This window comes from Pristiophorus japonicus, chromosome 17 (assembly GCF_044704955.1).
Source record: "Pristiophorus japonicus isolate sPriJap1 chromosome 17, sPriJap1.hap1, whole genome shotgun sequence".
Lineage (NCBI taxonomy): Eukaryota > Metazoa > Chordata > Chondrichthyes > Pristiophoridae > Pristiophorus > Pristiophorus japonicus.
In genome coordinates this window covers 10,656,784-10,676,328 of record NC_091993.1, presented here as the reverse complement: position 1 = coordinate 10,676,328, position 19,545 = coordinate 10,656,784, and the positions used below count along the sequence as shown (strand labels likewise).

Sequence of the window (19,545 nt, the reverse complement as noted above, 5' to 3'; positions counted from 1 at the left end):
GTTCTCTATCCACGTCAGTACATTACCCCCAATACTATGTGCTTTGATTTTGCACACCAATGTCTTGTGTGGGACCTTGTCAAAAGCCTTTTGAAAGTCCAAAAACACCACATCCATTGGTTCTCCCGTGTCCACTCTGCTAGTTACATCCTCAAAAAATTCCAGAAGATTCGTCAAGCATGATTTCCCTTTCATAAATCCATGCTGACTTGGACCGATCCTGTCACTGCTTTCCAAATGCGCTGCTATTTCATCCTTAATGATTGATTCCAACATTTTCCCCACTACTGATGTCAGGCTAACCGGTCTATAATTACCCGTTTTCGTTCTCCCTCCTTTTTAAAAAAGTGGTTACATTAGCTACCCACCAGTCCATGGGAACTGATCCAGAGTCGATCGACTGTTGGAAAATTATCACCAATGCATCCCACTATTTCTAGGGCCACTTCCTTAAGTACTCTGGGATGCAGACTATCAGGCCCTGCCGATTTATCAGCCTTCAATCCCATCAATTTCCCGCCTAATATGGATATCCTTCAGTTCCTCCTTCTCACTAGACTCTCGGTCCCCTAGTGCATCCGGAAGATTATTTGTGTCTTCCTTCATGAAGACAGAACCAAAGTATTTGTTCAATTGGTCTGCCATTTCTTTGTTCCACATTATAAATTCACCTGAATCGGACTGCAAGGGACCTACGTTTGTCTTCACTAATCTTTTTCTCTTCACATATTTATAGAAGCTTTTGCAGTCAGTTTTTATGTTCCCAGCAAGCTTCCTCTCGTACTCTATTTTCCCCTTCTTAATTAAACCCTTTGTCCTCCTCTGTTGAATTCTAAATTTCTCCCAGTCCTCAGGTTTGCTGCTTTTTCTGGCCAATTTATATGCCTCTTCCTTGGATTTAACACTCTCCTTAATTTCCCTTGTTAGCCACGGTTGAGCCACCTTCCCCGTTTTATTTTTACTCCAGACAAGGATGTACAATTGTTGAAGTTCATCCATATGATTTTTAAAGGTTTGCCATTGCCTATCCACCGTCAACCCTTTAAGTTTCATTAGCCAGTCTATTCTAGCCAATTCATGCCTTATACTGTCAAAATTACCTTTCCTCAAGTTCAGGACCCTAGTTTCTGAATTAACTGTGTCACTCTCCATCTTAATAAAGAATTCTACCATATTATGGTCACTCTTCCCCAAGGGGCCTCACACAATAAGATTGCCAATTAGTCCCTTCTCATTACACATCACCCAGTCTAGGATGGCCAGCTCTCTAGTTGGTTCCTCGACATATTGGTCTAGAAAACCATCCCTAATACACTCCAGGAAATCCTCCTCCATCGCATTGCTACCAGTTTGATTAGCCCAATTAATATGTAGATTAAAGTCGCCCATAATAACTGCTGTACCTTTATTGCACACATCCCTTATTTCTTGTTTGATGCTGTCCCCAACCTCACTACTACTGTTTGGTGGTCTGTACACAACTCCCACTAGTATTTTCTGCCCTTTGGTATTCCGCAGTTCCACCCATACCGATTCCACATCATCCAAGCTAATGTCCTTCCTTACTATTGCATTAATTTCCTCTTTAACCATCAACGCCACCCCGCCTCCTTTTGCTTTCTGTCTGTCTATCCTTCCTAAATGTTGAATACCCCTGGATGTTGAGTTCCCAGCCCTGGTCATCCTGGAGCCATGTCTCCGTGATGCCAATTACATCATATCCATTAACTGCTATCTGTGTAGTTAATTCGTCCACCTTATTCCGAATACTCCTCGCATTGAGGCACAGAGCCTTCAGGCTTGCCTTTTTAACACACTTTGCCCCTTTAGAATTTTGTTGTAATGTGGCCCTTTTTGTTTTTTGCCTTGGGTTTCTCTGCCCTCCACTTTTACTATTCTCCTTTCTATCTTTTGCTTCTGCCTCCATGCATCGGTTCCCATCCCCCTGCCATAAAGCATGGGCCTTACGCTAAACATCCGTAAGACAAAGGTCCTCCACCAGCCTGTCCTCGCCACACAGCATTGCCCCCCAGTCATCAAGATCCATGGTGCAGCCCTGGACAACGTGGACCACTTCCCATACCTTGGAAGCCTCCTATCAACAAGAGCAGGCATTGACAACGAGATTCAACACTGCCTCCAGTGCAGCCTTTGGCTGCCTGAGGAAAAGTGTGTTTGAAGACCAGGCCCTCAAAACTGCCACCAAACTCATGGTCTACAGGGCTGTAGTAATACCCGCCCTCCTGTATGGTTCAGAGACATGGACCATGCACAGTAGACATCTCAAGACGCTGGAGAAATATCACCAACGATGTTCTCCGCAAGATCCTATAAATCCCCTGGGAGGAAAGACGCACCAACTTTAGCGTCCTCGACCAAGCCAACATCCCCAGCATTGAAGCACTGACCACACTCGATCAGCTCCGCTGGTCAGGCCACATAGTTCGCATGCCAGGCACGAGACTCCCAAAGCAAGTGCTCTACTTTTAACTCCTTCACGGCAAACGAGCCAAAATTGGCAGCAGAAACGTTACAAGGACACCCTCAAAGCCTCCCTGATAAAGTGCAACATCCCCACTGACACCTGGGAGTCCCTGGCCCAAGACCGCCCGAAGTGGAGGAAGTGCAGCCGGGAGGGTGCTGAGCACCTCGAATCTCATCGCCGAGAGCATGCAGAAATCAAGCGCAGGCAGCGGAAAGAGCGTGCGGCAAACCTGTCCCACCCACCCCTTCCCTCAACGACTATCTGTCCCACCTGTGACAGAGACTATGGCTCTCGTATTGGACTGTTCAGCCACCTAATAGCTCATTTTAAGAATGGAAGCAAGTCTTCCTCAATGCCGAGGGACTGCCTATGATGATGATGAGGAGGAGGAGGAAATGCAGCAGCCAATTTGCGCACTGCAAGCTCCCACAAAAAGCAATGTGATAATGACCAGATCATCTGTTATTTTGTTATGTTGATTGAGGGATAAATATTGGCCAGGACACCAGGGATAACTCCTCTCCTCCTCTTCAAATAGTGCCAAGGATCTTTTATGTCCACCTGAGAGAGCAGGCGGGGCCTTGGTTTAATGTCTCATCCGAAGACAGCACCTCCTACAGTGCAGCGCTCCCTCAGTACTGCACTGGAGTGTCAGCCAAGATTTTTAAGCTCAATTCTCTGAAGTGGGACTTGAACTCACAACCTTCTGACTCAGCGGCGAGGGTGCTACCCACTGAGCCACGCCTAAAAAGCTGCTTCCCCTCTTTCCTTTGTCACAGCCTTGAACCTGCGACTTTCTCCAGTTTCTCTCCTTCCTTCCCTCATGCTCTCCAAGCTCATCTCATCCATGAGAACCACCTCTTGGTCCTTGAAGTAGGTGGCCGAGATTATGGGCTGGAGTGTTTATATGGGAGGATAAATTTGGGGAGGACAGGTGATCAGTGAATTTAGAGGAAAAAGGAAAAGGGGGAGCGGAGATGAAGATTGAAATGAGAGAATGAGAAGTCACTCAGTGCAGAAGCTCAAGGAGGAAAGGAGGGAGGCTATCTTAGTGAGAACCTTGTGGTGAAGCTGCCGAAGGGTTAAGCAGACTGAGTATTTTAAAGGACGAGTTTATTTGTACCAGTAAAATGGCCACCATGTCTTTGATTGGCTCTCCATCATCACATGACCTATTGCTTATTAGTCCCCTTGGAGGTTAAGCCACACCCTGAAGTTTCTCTGGAATGTGTAACTGGAACCACCCGGCCGAAGTTCTGACTGACTTTGCAAATTGTAATTCGATCCATTCTGACTTCAGAAGAGGACAGATCTCGAACAACCCAGCAAAAGCCACCAAGTTCCAGCTGAAGTCCCTTACCCCATCGGAAGTGTTGCCTTTCCCAGCCGAATTCCCTTACCCCAGCGCACCCTCCCGGCCATAGATGGGGCATTGTGTAGGTCATGGATTGTTAACAGGTTTATTGGGTATGAAGTGAATAATGTCAGTGTCGTGACTTCTGGATTTCACCCACTCCAATGATATCCCTGATGCACCAAGCTTTCCGAGAAACGTGATCCATCTTCCCCGAGTTCCCTCTCGCCCACCCCCCCCCCCCCCCCCCGCCCTGTCTCTGCCCCCCACATCTCTCTCTCTGACTGTCTGTCTCTCTCCTCTCCTCCTCCCTCCGCCCCGCTCTCTCCCCACTGCCTGGCTCGGTTGGAGGCTCAGCGGCTGGCTTGGACAATGTGGTCAATTGCAGGGCCCCACTTCCGGTTCCGAGCGGGAGGCGTCGGGGGCGGGATCCGGAGGATGCAGACGCAGAAGGAAGAGAAAAGTGTTCGTACAAATAGTCACTGATTTTTGAAGGAGAGCTGAGAGGGGTAGAACAATGCGAGGTGTTCAAAGGAGAAGTGCCAGAGGAGCAGGGGGGGGGCGGGAGGGCAACATATGATTTGATGAAAAGGACAGAACGGTTACCACAGCAGTTTAGGCAGGATAGGATAGCCATTTTCTGCCTCTCTTCCACAAACACCACAACTTGCCTTAAGTGGCCACCTGGGCTTCACTCCATCCCATTTCCTGACTGTTGCCCCTTTCAGTGCGCAATGGCTGGCAGGTTTGCCTACATGACAACGGTGACTACACTTCAAGAAGACTGGTTGCAAGTACTTTTGAATGTCCGGAGGAGATTTCTTTCTTCTAGCTTTCAATTGATCAATCAAACGGGGCAAAAATCTCTTCTCGTTTGGATAAAAAGTTGACATGTCCATGTTCATTCTGTAAATTTTGAAATTCTGGAAAATGCACTAATTATTGTAACAAAGATCAAAATACTCAGGGGGAGGTGGAATGGCCCAAGATCTCCTGGAGCTTTAACAACTTGCACCTTCCTTCAGGCTTTCATGTACTATGTTTTCCTCTCATACAAATGTTACAACACTGGTTACATCTACAGGTTTAGTTAAAAGCCCAAGTCCCATTGCAATGTAATTACTTGTTTTCACGCCATAGGCTTGTATTCAGAGCCGTGTTCGGGTTGTCATTTTTTTGTTGCCCGTCAGCGTTTTCTTCTGAGGTCGGTCAGTGAGTTTTTGCTAGTTTTCTGGGTTGGTAAAATGCAGTCAGAGCCCATAAACAGGAGATATTTCATCAAGCAGAACAGTGCAAAACTACCGTTCACTCACATTGCTCTAAAGATGCACCACAAATCTCATTCCGCTGGGTCCTCAACACTCCTTTCCTCAATATATTATTCCATTGATAATCCTTCTGTTCAGTTTTTCAATGTTTCCACAGTACTCCTCCCTTCTTTGCGTCAAAAAAGCAATACTCAGCTAAAGCTCAGCAAAACAGCGCCAACAGGAAACGCTAAAAGAAACTTAACAAGCCTGAGATACACTGCAAGTGGCAATGGACTTTCTTGTGGTTCCAAACCTTTTTAGATTTTAGTTAGGAATTTTAGGGACATGCTAAAGGAGAAGTGTATTCCATTGGACAGCAGACTTTCATTAAACACTCCTAATTATTTTACTTTTATGTCGAACTTCCTCTCCCTCAATATGTTGCCAGAGTGCTGCTCACAATTCATTGAAGCAGAACTTCATTATGTTACCCATTTACTTTCAGGTGGCCTCTAACGCGCAGTTCTGAATTATGGAAACTAGTGATGATTTAGGTATGAATACATTTTTTTGTAACCCTGGATTTCAGGGCAAATCAGTGTACGACACTTCACCGTTAACTATAATGCCTACAAATGCAGCACATCAGAGCTTTTGATAATTGAAACTGGAGAGTACACAACTGAACAGTTGAAACTTATTCAAACAAATCATCAATGTGCCAGGCTTCTTCAGCCTAAGTACTTAAAACTCCTTCTAAAATGCAACTGAACAGTTTCAAACAATCACTTCAAACTGACAGGTGTGTGCGTCCTAAAGTATAAATGCTAAGCTTAGAAATCTCAAAATTAAATTCCATCACAACAATTTAAGATTGTTTACAAAGGACACTAATTTCAAGAGTCGAGCATTTTTTAGGGTCACAATTTAATGTCATCAACCAACGTCAAAACAAATGTTAAGATTTGGAACAGATTCCATCTGTTGCTCAATCAACATCAGCAAAGTGAAAATCCAATCTTAAAGACGTTGCAAGTTCTGTGGCAGCAAATTCAAGAACTTTGTAGACCCAAAACACACAGAACTGGCTAGCTTTGAGCCACATTTAGATTCTCCAAAGTTACAAAATATGTCAAATCTTACCAGATAAAGGTGATGGTGATCCAACTGGTGTTGATGGATTTGATGGGAAACTACTACTGGTGTGATCAGGCGAATAAATCTGAAAAAAAAAAAAAAAATAATTGCCAAATTTAGGAGCCAACTTTTCATTCACTTCTTCTGTTGCTACTTTCAAATGCTGGTCAGAAAAATTATATCCAACATCCAAGAAGCGATAAAATAGAATTTAGATAGTTTAACATTCTGAAGCCTACTTTTTAATGATGTGCCACTATCAACCGCATCAATTTCCTGAGGTCTTTTAACCTTTGCCATTCAGGTCCCATTAGAGGGATGGCAAAGTGACCTCCTTGCACCACTCTCCCAGATTTATATGAGCATTTGATACCACTTTCCCTACAGACATTGAAAAAGAGAGACTGGTTCTAAAGCATATGCATGGAATGTGCCAATGTTATGATGTAGCAGGAGTTTACAGGCCTTCGTTAAGAAACTATTTTGGATGCCCTGGGTGGGGTCGACCTAGGTACATTTCAGTATGAAGTAAATAGCGACCACGTACTGACGTGGGCCCAAATCAGTCTGCTTTCGTCACAGAAAATAGGCCTGTGGTCCCAGCAGTTCTCTAGAGGTCATAGTGCTTACATTTGGGAGTGCCGACAACAGTATGAGAACATGTCTGCCATCAACATCACTCCCTCAAGGTCAAAAGTCTCTTCTAAGAGGCAGACAAAGGAACTGAGGTTGCAGAAAATTTTCTCCCAAAGGTGAAAGGTGGATTTTGTGCAAGGAAAAAATGTTAAGATTACCTACTAGAAGTAGGAACTTATTAAGTACAAGAATTACTCAATCTTCACACACAAATGAGATTTGTTGTTGTCAATGTGCAGGGAGGGAAGACAATCACCAAAGGTGAAAATACCATGAACAAATTCAAATCCCATGCACAGCCATTTTGATTAAATGATTTTCCCTACTCTGTTCTATGCAAGACTTAATTCCAGAACACATAAATGGTACTTTGACCAGAGCAGGCAGGCAGATCTCAGTGCAACATTGAAAAATGAAAAAGTGGCAAGGAGCAAGAAAAAGCAAAAGAGAGAACAAAAGCAAATGTTGTACTTTGAGTTCCTTTTGAAAAATGCATACACACAACCATACATATACCAAGTAATCTAACATTCTTTTTATCCCATTAAACTTCATACATAACACTTCACACCAAAATCAAGACAAGCAAAGTTAACCATTTTAGGAGTGTGAAATGCATGCATTGCTCATTAAAAACTTCAAATCTCAGACAGCAGTTAACTGATAAATGAACGACTCGACCTTCCAGGTCCATTTCACAAAGCTGGACATTCTAGGCTGTTCTCCCCTCCTGCCAGAGGAAACCAGGAATCTCAGACAGAGTCTGCAGAAATACCAATTAACAGCTTAGTAAAATAATGTTTCTTATTCACACAACTACAACTTCTTGTTTTCATGGATCAGTCTATTCAACTCACTTGTTTCTGAATCACAGGCATCTAAAGGCACAGGATCCGTGGGGCCAGAGGATGTGTGTACAATATTATGCCTGAGATTAGAGCATTCAAACTTAATGTCTTGAAGCACTTCAATGATAGTGAAATGTCAACAAAGGTCAAGAAACAGGTTCCAAGGATTTGTTCTCTGCTGGTTATAACTGGGATGTTTCTCAATTTATGATAAGAGTTCACTTTTCTTGAAAGGTTTACCATCTGTTGGACGATGCTCAGGTGTAATGTGGAGGGAGTTTTCATCAGTTGTATAGATTAGGACAGACCATGTAGCTGCTTTGGTTTGAGAAATGCCTCTATACAGATTATTTGGTTGTTGTTGCACATTTCATTTTCCCCTTCCCTTCTTTCCTCTAGATCGTTTTGCTCTTGTATCTTAGACCACTCTCATAGCTGTGTCACCTGTGCCTTTATATGTCTTTAGTGGCCTTACTATCTAGGTCAACACCCAGAATAGCAAACAGAAAGCCCTTATTATTTTATGCTATAGGAATTATCCTGTGCCTCCACAGGATCTCTCTTCAGTCCTTGAGCAATGGAACGAACATTACATCAGATCTTGATAAACTATTCTGCATTTATTAAACAATGAGCAAGTAAACATACACATTTTTTGCAGTAGAAATTCCAGTAATCATCCCCTTGAAATTAACAAAATGTTGCTAATTATATGCCGAATTGTTATTTTAAATAACTTTTGTCAGGTTTCTATAACAAGTAGCTGTCATACTAAAATCACAAAGTCTGTCTATATTTGAAATGTGCTGGCCCCTCTCACAAATATAGATCTTGGAAACAAATGCAAACTTTGCAGTATACATTTTGATATCGGCTGAGACAATGCAAGTGTGCTTGTCAAGCTCTGCATTTCGTGTCTGAATGAAAGGGTTAGCTACCAGACAAGACGACGACAGGACAGCTACATTTTTGTTTCAGTCCTAAAGGCAAAATGCAATCACTTGTGCTGGATATTAAAAGGACAGGTATTTTGTATGGGATCTTCAATCCCTGTGTTCAAGTGCACATTCTTGAGATCCAGGGCTGTAACCATTCTCCAAAGTGCACTGACTAATCTGCAGTCGTATAACCATCTTGATTTTATCCTACAACTACAAAGGAGCTCAGGCACTTGGGTCCAACAGTGTTTGAAATTCTCACCTAATTTTGGAACGAAAACCCAATATTAGAGAATTTAAAGTTTTGCTGACTTCCTGCATTTTGTTGGATAAGGGCTGTGCATTGGTCTGTCCACGCTGCACATCCTTGGAACACAGATCTTGTGTCACCTTTGGCAGCATGTAATTTTAGAAATTTCAGGTTTTGTTTATTTTTTCAAGCTTTTGAAAAACTTTGACTTGATCAATAAGTCCCTTCCCTACAAAAGGAGTCCATAGGGAGCCTTGAATTTCTTATTCATGTAGATCGACACACTGCAAAGCTGTTGCCCTAGTTTGTGGGTCAAGGCAGTCTTCAATGGACTGCTGCAACAGAGGGTAATATAATCCTCATTAGCCTGAGCCCAGCTTTGACTGCTGCAGAAGCCTAGATTAGAGCTGCACTAACTTGGTTGAGAAAGCCTGTTAAAAAGTCACATATTTATGAGCTCCAAAATAGTTTTTTTTGTAATCCCAGTTATCCACTATCTCAATTTTTGAGCAAATAGGCACTTCTCCCTGTACTGGGAATTTTACTGAACTTGGGCTCTACATGAAATACCACAGTATAAATGATAGAAACACGGATTCCTCAGTAGCTCTGGGAGTCCCGCAAAGTCGGTACAATCCCAAAAATATCACTGCAGACTGTCCTAAATTTCTCCACACTACTATATGATAGAGCACAAAGGAGGAAGGTGCTGGAATCCAGGGAATGCCTGATCAAAGTACATCAGCAAGTCAAGAATGGACTCAGTTAGAGTTTCCTGGGAGATAAAGCCCCAATTGTGCAGCTTTGGGAACTTCATAAAAATAAACTCACAGTTGGCTCCAATAAGCTTTAAGTTTTAAAGTAATTTGAATAAAAATAATTTTCACCAGAATCCACTTCTTCAGCAAACATGGCACTCTGAATTATCACTGATAAATATTCTGGTCACAAGGGTACCAATATGCCACTGTACAATTAAGAAGGGATTATGATCATATTCATACAATGTTCTGCCCAATGAACCCATCCCAAGAGTTTATGCCCGATGAATTGCCTTTGTTAATGTATACACTGCACTTAGACTTCACATAACCTTTATTCTGCAAATTGTACTGAACCCACAATTTAATTTATACGTTATTTCTCAAAGTTTTTATCCTGGTGAACAAACCAACAGTCAACATGGTGTCCAGAGTTCTTGGGGCTGTTCAATTGCAGAACCTTTATTATTACAATGAAGATTTTTATGTGAATGAAACATCTAGTTTAAAAACTCTATTGTTAGGAATCTAAGTATTCTAATTTAGCACTAATATTGAAATAACCAGATATTTTTGCTTCAGTACATTGTTGTGGGCAAAACTTTAAAGAAATACTGCTTGGCAAATGTTCAGTAAAATCCATCAGAAATGGCACAAATGCCCAGATTTTAAACTGGGGAGTGACTATCATCTATGGAATTTGACTGCTTTCCAAAAATGTTCTACTCACAATGTTTGGGTTATAAAAGATACTTTGTTTCCTTGGTTACTCATGATTTTCCACTGGAATATAATTACAATTATTACAAAATAGATTCACCATCAATAGACAACATTAAAGTATGTTTTCATAAGGTATTGCATGAAAAGTGACATGTAAAAATTGGGTTATGGTAGGATTGATAAAGAATAATTAGGACCCTATATATTAAAAGGGAACCGTGATCAACAAAACCTGTTTGCCAAATATTTTTAAGTCTTGGGAGGAAGAAGAGCCAGGAGAGATGTATGGCAGTTCCATTTTGATGTGGTGTACTTGAAATCATCTTGAAAGAGAGGGGACAGAGGAACAACAAATAAAACTTTAAAAAAAATTTAGCTGAAGTAATTGTTAAATAAACAATGTCGTTTTGGACAGTATTCAGTGTAAAACAGAACATGATTACCAGGAAAAATTAGAGAACTTAACAAAATAAAATTAAGACATAAAAAACAAACAGGAATAAATATTTGACAATTGAAATACTACAGCTAACTGCAAACCCATTATAAAATGCTTCTTTCACAAAAAATGTTTCTGGCAATTTCAGAAAAAGTGACAGTGGCAAGTGTGAGGTCATGCACTTTGGCAGAAAAAAAATCAAAGAGCAAGTTATTATTTAAATGGAGAAAGATTGCAAAGTGCTTCAGTACAGTGGGACCTGGGGGTACTTGTGCATGAAACACAAAAGGATAGTACGCAGGTACAGCAAGTGATTAGGAAGGCCAAAGGTATCTTGGCCTTTATTGCAAAGGCGATGGAGTATAAAAGCAGGAAAGTTTTGCTACAGTTATACAAGGTATTAGTGAGGCCACACCTGGAATATTGTGTGGAGTTTTTGTAAAGTCCTGACCCTGCAGTACAGACTTACACGAGGCACATGCTGAAGTCAAGGTCACTCAGGACCTGCACCTTTATTTCACAGCTCTCGAGTGACTCACTTGCCTGAGACCTGCCTTTATATAACTGTGGATCAGGTATGCAGTGTCCCCTGCAAGTGCACCCCTGGTGGTAAAGTATGCTTATGGTTACAGGTCATATCTAGTTACAGTCATGTATAGCATGGTAAGATAGTTATATACAGTAGTGTGAGATACATGACAGTTTTGGTTTCCATATTTACAAAAGGATATACTTGCATTGGAGGCAGTTTAGAGAAGGTTCACTAGGTTGATTCCGGAGATGAGGGCGTTGACTTATGGGGAAAGGTCGAGTAGATTGGGCCTCTACTCATTGGAATTCAGAAGAATGAGAGGTGATCTTATCGAAACGTTTAAGATTATGAGGGGGATTGACAAGGTGGATGCAGAGAGGATGTTTCCACTGATGGGGACTAGAACTAGAGGGCATGATCTTTGGGCCGCCCATTTAAAACAGAGATAAGGAAAAATTTCTTCTAAGAGGGTTGTAAATTTGTGGAATTCGCTGCCTCAAAGAGCTGTGGAAGCTGGAACATTGAATAAATTTAAGACAGAAATAGACAGTTTCTTAAACAATAAGGGGATAAGGGGTTATGGGGAGCGGGTGGGTAAGTGGAGCTGAGTTCATGATCAGATCAGCCATGATTAGATCAGCCATGATCTTATTGAATGGCAGAGCAGGCTCGAGGGGCCATATGGCCTATTCCTGTTCCTATTTCTTATGTTCTATGTTCTTATGTATGAATTAGAATACACCAAATGGAATGTCCATGAAATCCACTGCAGATCTTTAGATAAACCCACAGTATCAATAACTGAGTAAAATACCCTATGAACTTTGATTCTGCACCAAGATTATGGAATATTCGTGGAATTGCAACATACCCTGGAACTTTCACAAAAAAGTTAATTTAAAATTCCCTACGTGATGTGCGTTATACAAGAGGCATCCAGCAATGAGTCAAACACGGCAGCCTAATCTTAGTGTGCAAATGGCATTTTTATACCATTGTTATGGTGTCCAGAACTGTGCAAATATCACTTTCTCCAAACTACTTTTAATTAATGCAAGGCAACAGTGCATAATATATGATTCAAAGCCAAATCCAGCCTAAAAGACATCGACCAGTATGTTCACACAGTTCACCAGTTTGGACCAAGCAGGCTGGTATTTTTCCCACTATGAGAGGCCTCATTGCTCATTTTAAAAGTGCATTAAAAAAGAAACACTAGACCAGTCAAGAACAAGAAAAGGCCATTCAACCCATGAAAGCTTGTCCCTTCAGTACCCAATTTCTCTCAGTCCAGCATGCAACTGTATTTTGATTGTTCCCAGCTTTGTCTTTTCCTCTCATTGATGTGAATTTATGCCCTCTGGTCCTACTAAACTGAGTAACTGCGTATTTTATCTGTGTCATTTAATGATATGGATTTATGAGGTCCCCTCAACCTTCTTTCTAGTCTGTACAGTTTGTTTCTATAATCTTTCCTCATAATTCATGTCCATAATTGGGATTATTCATATTGTTCGTCTCTGCACCCTTTCCAATGCATGCAAGACAACTTTCATTTAAATAGTGCCCTTAATGTAATAAAATATCCTAAAGTGCTTTACATAGAAGAGAACAGATAGCAGTACCAGAATTAGAAGCAATAACTAAATACATGGTTATAAATATGTGCTTTGAAGAGGCTTTAAAGGAGGGAGAGAAGGAGGAAAGTGAAATGGCTTATGGATGAAGTTCCAAAGGATAGAATCCATATAGCTGAAAGCTGTTATCGTGAGAAATGACACATGGAGAGGGTGCACTGAAGACTGTAAAGCACTAGCTCCAATGCAGTGCTGGAAGAGATTGAAGAGGCAAGGAACAGCAAGGCCATGGAGAGAGTTATAAATGAAGATAAGGATTTTGAATTTAATGTATTGGGAGCTGGGACGCAAATGGAAACTACGAGAGGGGTGATGCGGTACGGGACAGAATCTTGGCGAAGTTCTCTACAAGCTTGAGTTTGCACAGAGACGAACACGGGAAGCTAGTGAGCAGGGTGTTTGAAAGGTTCAATTTTGAAATACCTAAAGCATGGATAAGACTTAGCAGCAGAGGGGATGAAGTGGGGGCAAACTCTAGCAATGTTGTCAAGGTAAAAGTATGTTGCCTTATTGATCTTGGCTCCAGGTTAAACAGAACACAGAGACTGCGTTCTATTCCATTCAACATGTGTAAGCAGCTGGGGAGAAGAAGAGATGGGTAATGAGGTTTAGGTGGAGATATTTGGGCAAGCATGACTGACTTTGCCAATGCTTTACTGGAGAACGTTCTGGCTCATCCATGGTTTGATGTGAGTTGTGCCCATCACTCCCACAAGCAGTCTGAATGTCTTCAGTTCAGGAGTGTGTCCACGCCGCCCATTATCTAATTATAGGATAGGGTGTAATAATAGGACCCCTTGTGATCCGAATTGGATATTGCATCTTTAGCACCAGCCTTCAAGTGCACCTTTCCCATCTTTTCATAGGCTGAACTAAAAATATTTGGTATGAGGTCATATACTAATCGTTAAGCTGACTTCACAGACAGCAAATTAACGGAGTAACTGTCAAAACAAACCACACCTACTTAGCTGTTAATTCTCTCCTTGAAAACACAAGGAAAAAAATAAATAAATCACACCTTACTTGCTGTGGAATTACTTTTCTTTCAGACTACTGCTAACAGCAAACCCTAATCGCCTGCATTTTTATATTCCAGTTCCAGGCCTTGGGGTGACACCTCAAGCTCTTATTTAAAATCGGATTGCCTCTGAGCATGGGGTTTTCCCTCTTTTCCGTTAATTCTGACTCCAGGAAGCAGAAGGCCGATGACTCTGACATTTTTCCATGCAGCGGTTCACCAGCAGGCCTGTCAACTGAACCAATACTCCCTCAATCCCAGGAGTATATTCTCCGCAAACACCTGAAGTTGTGCCCACGTGAATAGAAACATCCTCAGCATAACGGGTGTAAATATTTATCTGCCACCTAAGACAGGATAACGAATTGTTCAATGTCCTTGGTCATCCTGGCTATCGGGCCTGGGATGAGAAAATTGGTCCTCCGAGTATAAACATGGTGTGACATTCCGCAAGCTGGCTTGCCTGGCTTTAATACATAATCTTCAAGACCTGCAGCCTGCGGCCCTTCTTTTTAAAAATGTGTGAATTTGCCTGGTTTTAAAATACAATCTTTAAATACAACTCAATTCCAAAATCCTTTCCTTGAAGAAAAGAAACATCAAAAGTCCTGACATGTGACCATCGTGTGTTCCCAGCAATGTACCTTGAAGCTGCACGGTCGCGTGGTGCTCTGGATATCTGCGCAACCAGCTCACCAGCTTTTAAATACAACCACCGCAAATGAGCCGCGCAGCCTGATAAAGGGGCCACACGGCCCAAAAAGAATTATAGGGAACATTGCTTAATCCAACATCCAGCAGAGGGAGCAAGAGAGAGAGAGAGAGGTTGTTCTGACAATACTGCAATTCACAAAATTAAGGAGATGTCTGAAATTTGTGAACATCTTAAATCCATTCCCATTCTGAAGTGGAAGTTTCAATGTTTGTAAATTAAGAAACAGTTGACATTTAGTCTGTAAGACTGTCAATTAAAAATGCGAATAACCCAATTACAATGTTATTACTCTGTCTGTTTGATCCTTCCTCCCACAACCATGGGCAGACAGGATGTTCATCTATGTATTGCACAGATATGCAGCATACATAGCATGTGCGGGCTAAGGGTCCATGGAAGGTCAGTTGCATCCTGTATGGTTTAAACATGCTCGTCAACTAGAAGCTCCAAAACATGCCGTGGTTCTCTGTGATGGGTATGTAAATATAGGCAGTTTTCAGGTTCGTGGTACCTACTCAACCCCCAAGGAATATCATCTGGAAGATGAATTATGCAATCACCTAGTTTCATGCCATCCAAAAGAAATTAGATGATACAATCTTAGCTTGATTATAAACTTTACAATAGCCATGTTTTATACTGCATTAGACTAGAACTTACTAACTTAAGAGTGGTGAGATAAAAATGCCAGAGATTTGGGAGTGCCACCTTTTTTCTTTGTGGGAACATATTTGCTTTGAACCCTCACTATCTCCTCCTTGAATGCCTCTCACAAAAGAGAGGGATGATGGAGACATTGTAGTTAAGGAGGAGGTGTGTGAAATATTAGATGAGATAAACATAGCGAGAGAGGAAGTGTGAAGGGGGTTTAGCATCTTTGAAAGTAGATAAATTGCCAGGCCCAGATGAAACGTACCCCAGGCTGTTAAGAGAAACAAGGGGGGAAATAGCAGAGGCTCTGACCATCATTTTTCAATCCTCTCTGGCTACAGGCGTGGTGTCAGAGAACTGGAAATGTTGTACTATTGTTTTAAAAAAAGAGAGAAAGGGATAGAACAAATAATTATAAGCCAGTTAGCCTAACCTTGGTGGTGGGCAAATTGTTGGAAAAAATTCTGAGGGACAGTATTAATCGTCATTTAGAAAGGCACGGATCAATCAAGGAAAGTTAGCATGGATTTGGTAACGAATGGTCCTGTCTGACTAACTTGATAAAATTTTTTGAGGAGTCAACAAGGAGGGGTGACTTTTGATGTAGTATTTCAGCAAGGCCCCACATGGCAGACTGGTCAGAAAAGTAAAAGCCCATGGGATCCAAGGGAAAGTGGCAAATTGGATCCAAACTTGACTCAATGGCAGGAAGCAAAGGGTGTAATGGTCGATGGATGTTTTTGCGACCGGAAAGCTGTTTCCAGTGGGGTTCCGCAAGGCTCAGAACTAGGTCCCTTTCTTTTTGTGGTATACATCAATAATTTAGACTTCAATGCAAGAGGCATGATTAAAAAGATTGCAGATGATACAAAAATTGTCCATGTGGTTGATAGTGAGGAATAAACCTCAGGAAGATATCGATGGACTGGTCAGCTGGGCAGAAAAGTGGCAAATGGAATTCAAATCGCAGAAGCGCAAGGTAAGGCATTTGGGGAGGGCGAACAAGGCAAGGGAATACACAATAAATGGTAGGACACTGAAGTGTAGAGGAACAGAGGGACCTTGGAATGCATGTTCACAGATCTCTGAAGGTAGGACAGGTAAATAAAGTGGTTAAGGCGGCATACGGGATACTTTCCTTTATTAGCAGGGGCATTGAATACAAGAGCAGGGAGGTTATGCTTGAACTGTATAAAATATAAGTTAGGCCACAGCTAGAGTACTGCGTGTCGATCTGACCAGATTCATCCTGTCACCACATTACAAGAAAGATGTGACTGCACAAAGAGATGGTACAGAGGAGATTTACGAGGATGTTACCAGGACTGGAGAATTTTAGCTATGAGGATGGATTGGATAGGGTGGGGTTGTTTTCTTTGGAACAGAGGAGGCTGAGGGGATATTTGATTGATGTGTCTGAAATTATGAGGGGCCTAGTTAGGATGGATAGGAAGGACCTATTTCTCCCAGCATAGAGGTCAATAACCATGGGGCATAGATTTAAAGTAATTGTTAGAAGGATTAGAGAGGAGTTGAGGAGAACCTTTTCACCCAGAGGGTGGTGGGGGTCTGAAATTCACTGCCTGAAAGGGTGGTAGAGGCAGAAACGTTCATTACATTTAAAAAGTATTTGGATATACACTTGAAGTGCCGCAACCTAGAAGGCCAGACCAAGAGCTGGACAATGGCATTAGGCTCTTTTTTGTCCGGGACAGACATGTAAATTTCTATGATTCTATATGAGTTACGCAATCAAGTCCAGAGGTCAAGCATTTCAGATGTGATGCAATTTTGTTCTTTTTTTAACAGCCACCAGCCCATGTTTTCACTTGCTTCTGCTTACCCGCTCTCCAATCATGGGTTCATCAAGAATAAATTACATAGATAATTTACATAACCTCTTACCTACCAGGATAATGTCGTTGATTCTCATAACTATGGTTAAGATGATCAAAAACTCTGGAAAAAGAGGCCAGCCTGAAGGATACCAACTTGTAATGGTAACAGATACCCAACCTGAACCACCAAATATTATCTGATCATTTAGAAAATAGCATCCTGGTATCCCCATGCCACAAAGCTAATCTTGTAAATTGGCCTTTATCAAAGTAGTCACAGTAACCATCTTTGAATTTCTCTTTCTCTAGATATCCGGCTGGATTTCCCGGTCCTTTACGCTCGGGATTTCGCCCCGGAGCGGTGTGAGAGTCAGCGGCGAGGTCTCCAGCGTCCCGTCACGATCTGCCGGTCAGGTTTTGTGGCGGCGCTGAGCAGCACCGCCCCGAAGAGCTGCGCCAGGTGTGCAACGCCCTGGTTGCGACACTGGCGCAAGTTTCGAGTCTTGCCCGACCCATTTGCCCTGAATCGCGCCGCCTGGCAAACGAGAACAGTCCAACGATCCCGGTGGCGGAAAGGATGGTAATGTACTCCAAAAGTAAGTGCGGAGTGTTTTAATTTTTTTGCAATTTGTGCTGCAGTGGCGTGGGTAATGTTTTTGTGGGTTTTTTTGGTATCCCCCCGCCCCCAGGCCTCTCTCGGAGCGCACCCAGGCTGGCTGTTTAGCTCGGGAGTTTCCTATCCTCGCGCCAAGAGAGATATGCAACGCCTCCCTGAGCACTGTGCCCACTGACGCAGGGCCCAGATGCCCAAACTTAAATACTAAAGCGCAAACTATTCCCGGCCGTTAACTTTCCTGCCCCGCCACCATTATCGCCCCGAAAACAGAAAAACCTAAAGTCCAGCCCATAGTTTCAGACTCTTAAGTACACAATTTGTTAAATACTAATTTTCCACACTTAGCATGAAGCTGGGCGTGGAAACTTTGGTATGGTGTTCAAAATGACACTAATTATTCTCCACCACGAGGAGATCAAATTAATATCAATTATTTTCATATATCTTCCTTTACCAAATGACCTCGGTTTACAAAATCAGAATGTAAACTCTCTCAAAAAAAAATCTATCTCCAAAATTCAATCTTCAAGTCTCTAAATTAATTCACTGCTGAAGACTTAGACAGGCATTATATATGGGACTGCGTTTCTTTTTGGAACATATGCATCAAAATGAATCAATTCTGCTTGGGAGAAAATTATTTGCTGCTGGATGCGAAACATATTTTACTCACTTGATAACTTAAACCAGATGTTTTCTTTTTCTCAGAAAACTTCAGTGTTACAAATTTAATGTTGAAACAATTGCATAAAGTCAGGAAAAACAGATGGACTGAAACAAGGGATCTGTACTCTGCAGAATACAGGGTCCAAGTTTCGAGCCGCGCTGAGAACGGCGCAGTCCCGACCTGGACGCCCGTTTTTCGCGCCACAAAGTGCGCCTAAAAAAACCCTCCGTATTTCTCCACCTCCCTGCAGGTCCTCTGGCCCACGGCGCAGCGCAGCACGAGCTGTAGGGGGCGGAGCCAGGTCCCTGCGCTGAAAACAGTGCCGGGACCTCTGCACATGCGTGCTACAGTGGGCACGCAAGTGCAGTAGCTCCAGGCGCCCGAAAATGTGTGGGAGGGGCCCGAAGCACGCAGCCCCTAGCCCTGGCCGAATGGCCTCACTGGGGCTGCGTGAATAAGGCTCCTCCCACGGCCAGCTCCTGCTTCCTCCCGACCCGACTCCCGCTTCCCGCCTCCGGACCGGACCCGACCCCCCACCCCGCCCGGACCCGACTCCCACTCTTCTCCCAGCGCCCCCCCCCGCCTCCGGACCGGACACCGACCTGACTCCCGCTCCCCGTCTCCGGACCGGACCAGACACCGACTCCCGCCCCCCCCCCCCCACCCCCGCACTGGATCCGACCTGACCTCCCTCCCCCCGACCTGACCTCCCCCTCCCTCCCTCCCCCCGACCAAACGCCACCTACCTGTAAATCTGGTGCTGGGTACGGGCCCTGCCCGTTCAGCCTCCCTCCCCCTTCTCCTTTCCCCGCCCCCCCCATCTCCTTTCTCCCCTTCTCCCCCCCTCCCCCCTTCTCCCCCCTCCCTCCCTCTGCTGCCCCCCCTCTCCCTCTACCCCCCTCGCTGTCAGAAACATAGACAGACACACACAGACAGACAGAGAGATAGAGACACTGACAGACACACTGGGGGGGGGGGCATCCCAGCATGCTGTTGGAGGGCTCCCGGTGCTGCAGTCGGTAAGTAGAAAATGTTTTATTTATTGAT

The 19,545-nt window shown here is 43.1% G+C and overlaps 1 protein-coding gene across 8 annotated transcripts in view; it reads right to left on the bottom strand.

Moving 5' to 3' along the window:
- The window catches only part of tcf12 (transcription factor 12), a 318,722-nt gene that overhangs the window by 66,327 nt on the left and 232,850 nt on the right, over positions 1–19,545 (bottom strand). For all 8 annotated transcript variants that reach the window (XM_070858349.1, XM_070858348.1, XM_070858350.1 and 5 more), the window contains one exon: positions 6,233–6,311. In XM_070858349.1, coding sequence (XP_070714450.1) covers positions 6,233–6,311 — 79 coding nt within the window. The remainder of the gene's footprint in view (positions 1–6,232; positions 6,312–19,545) is intronic.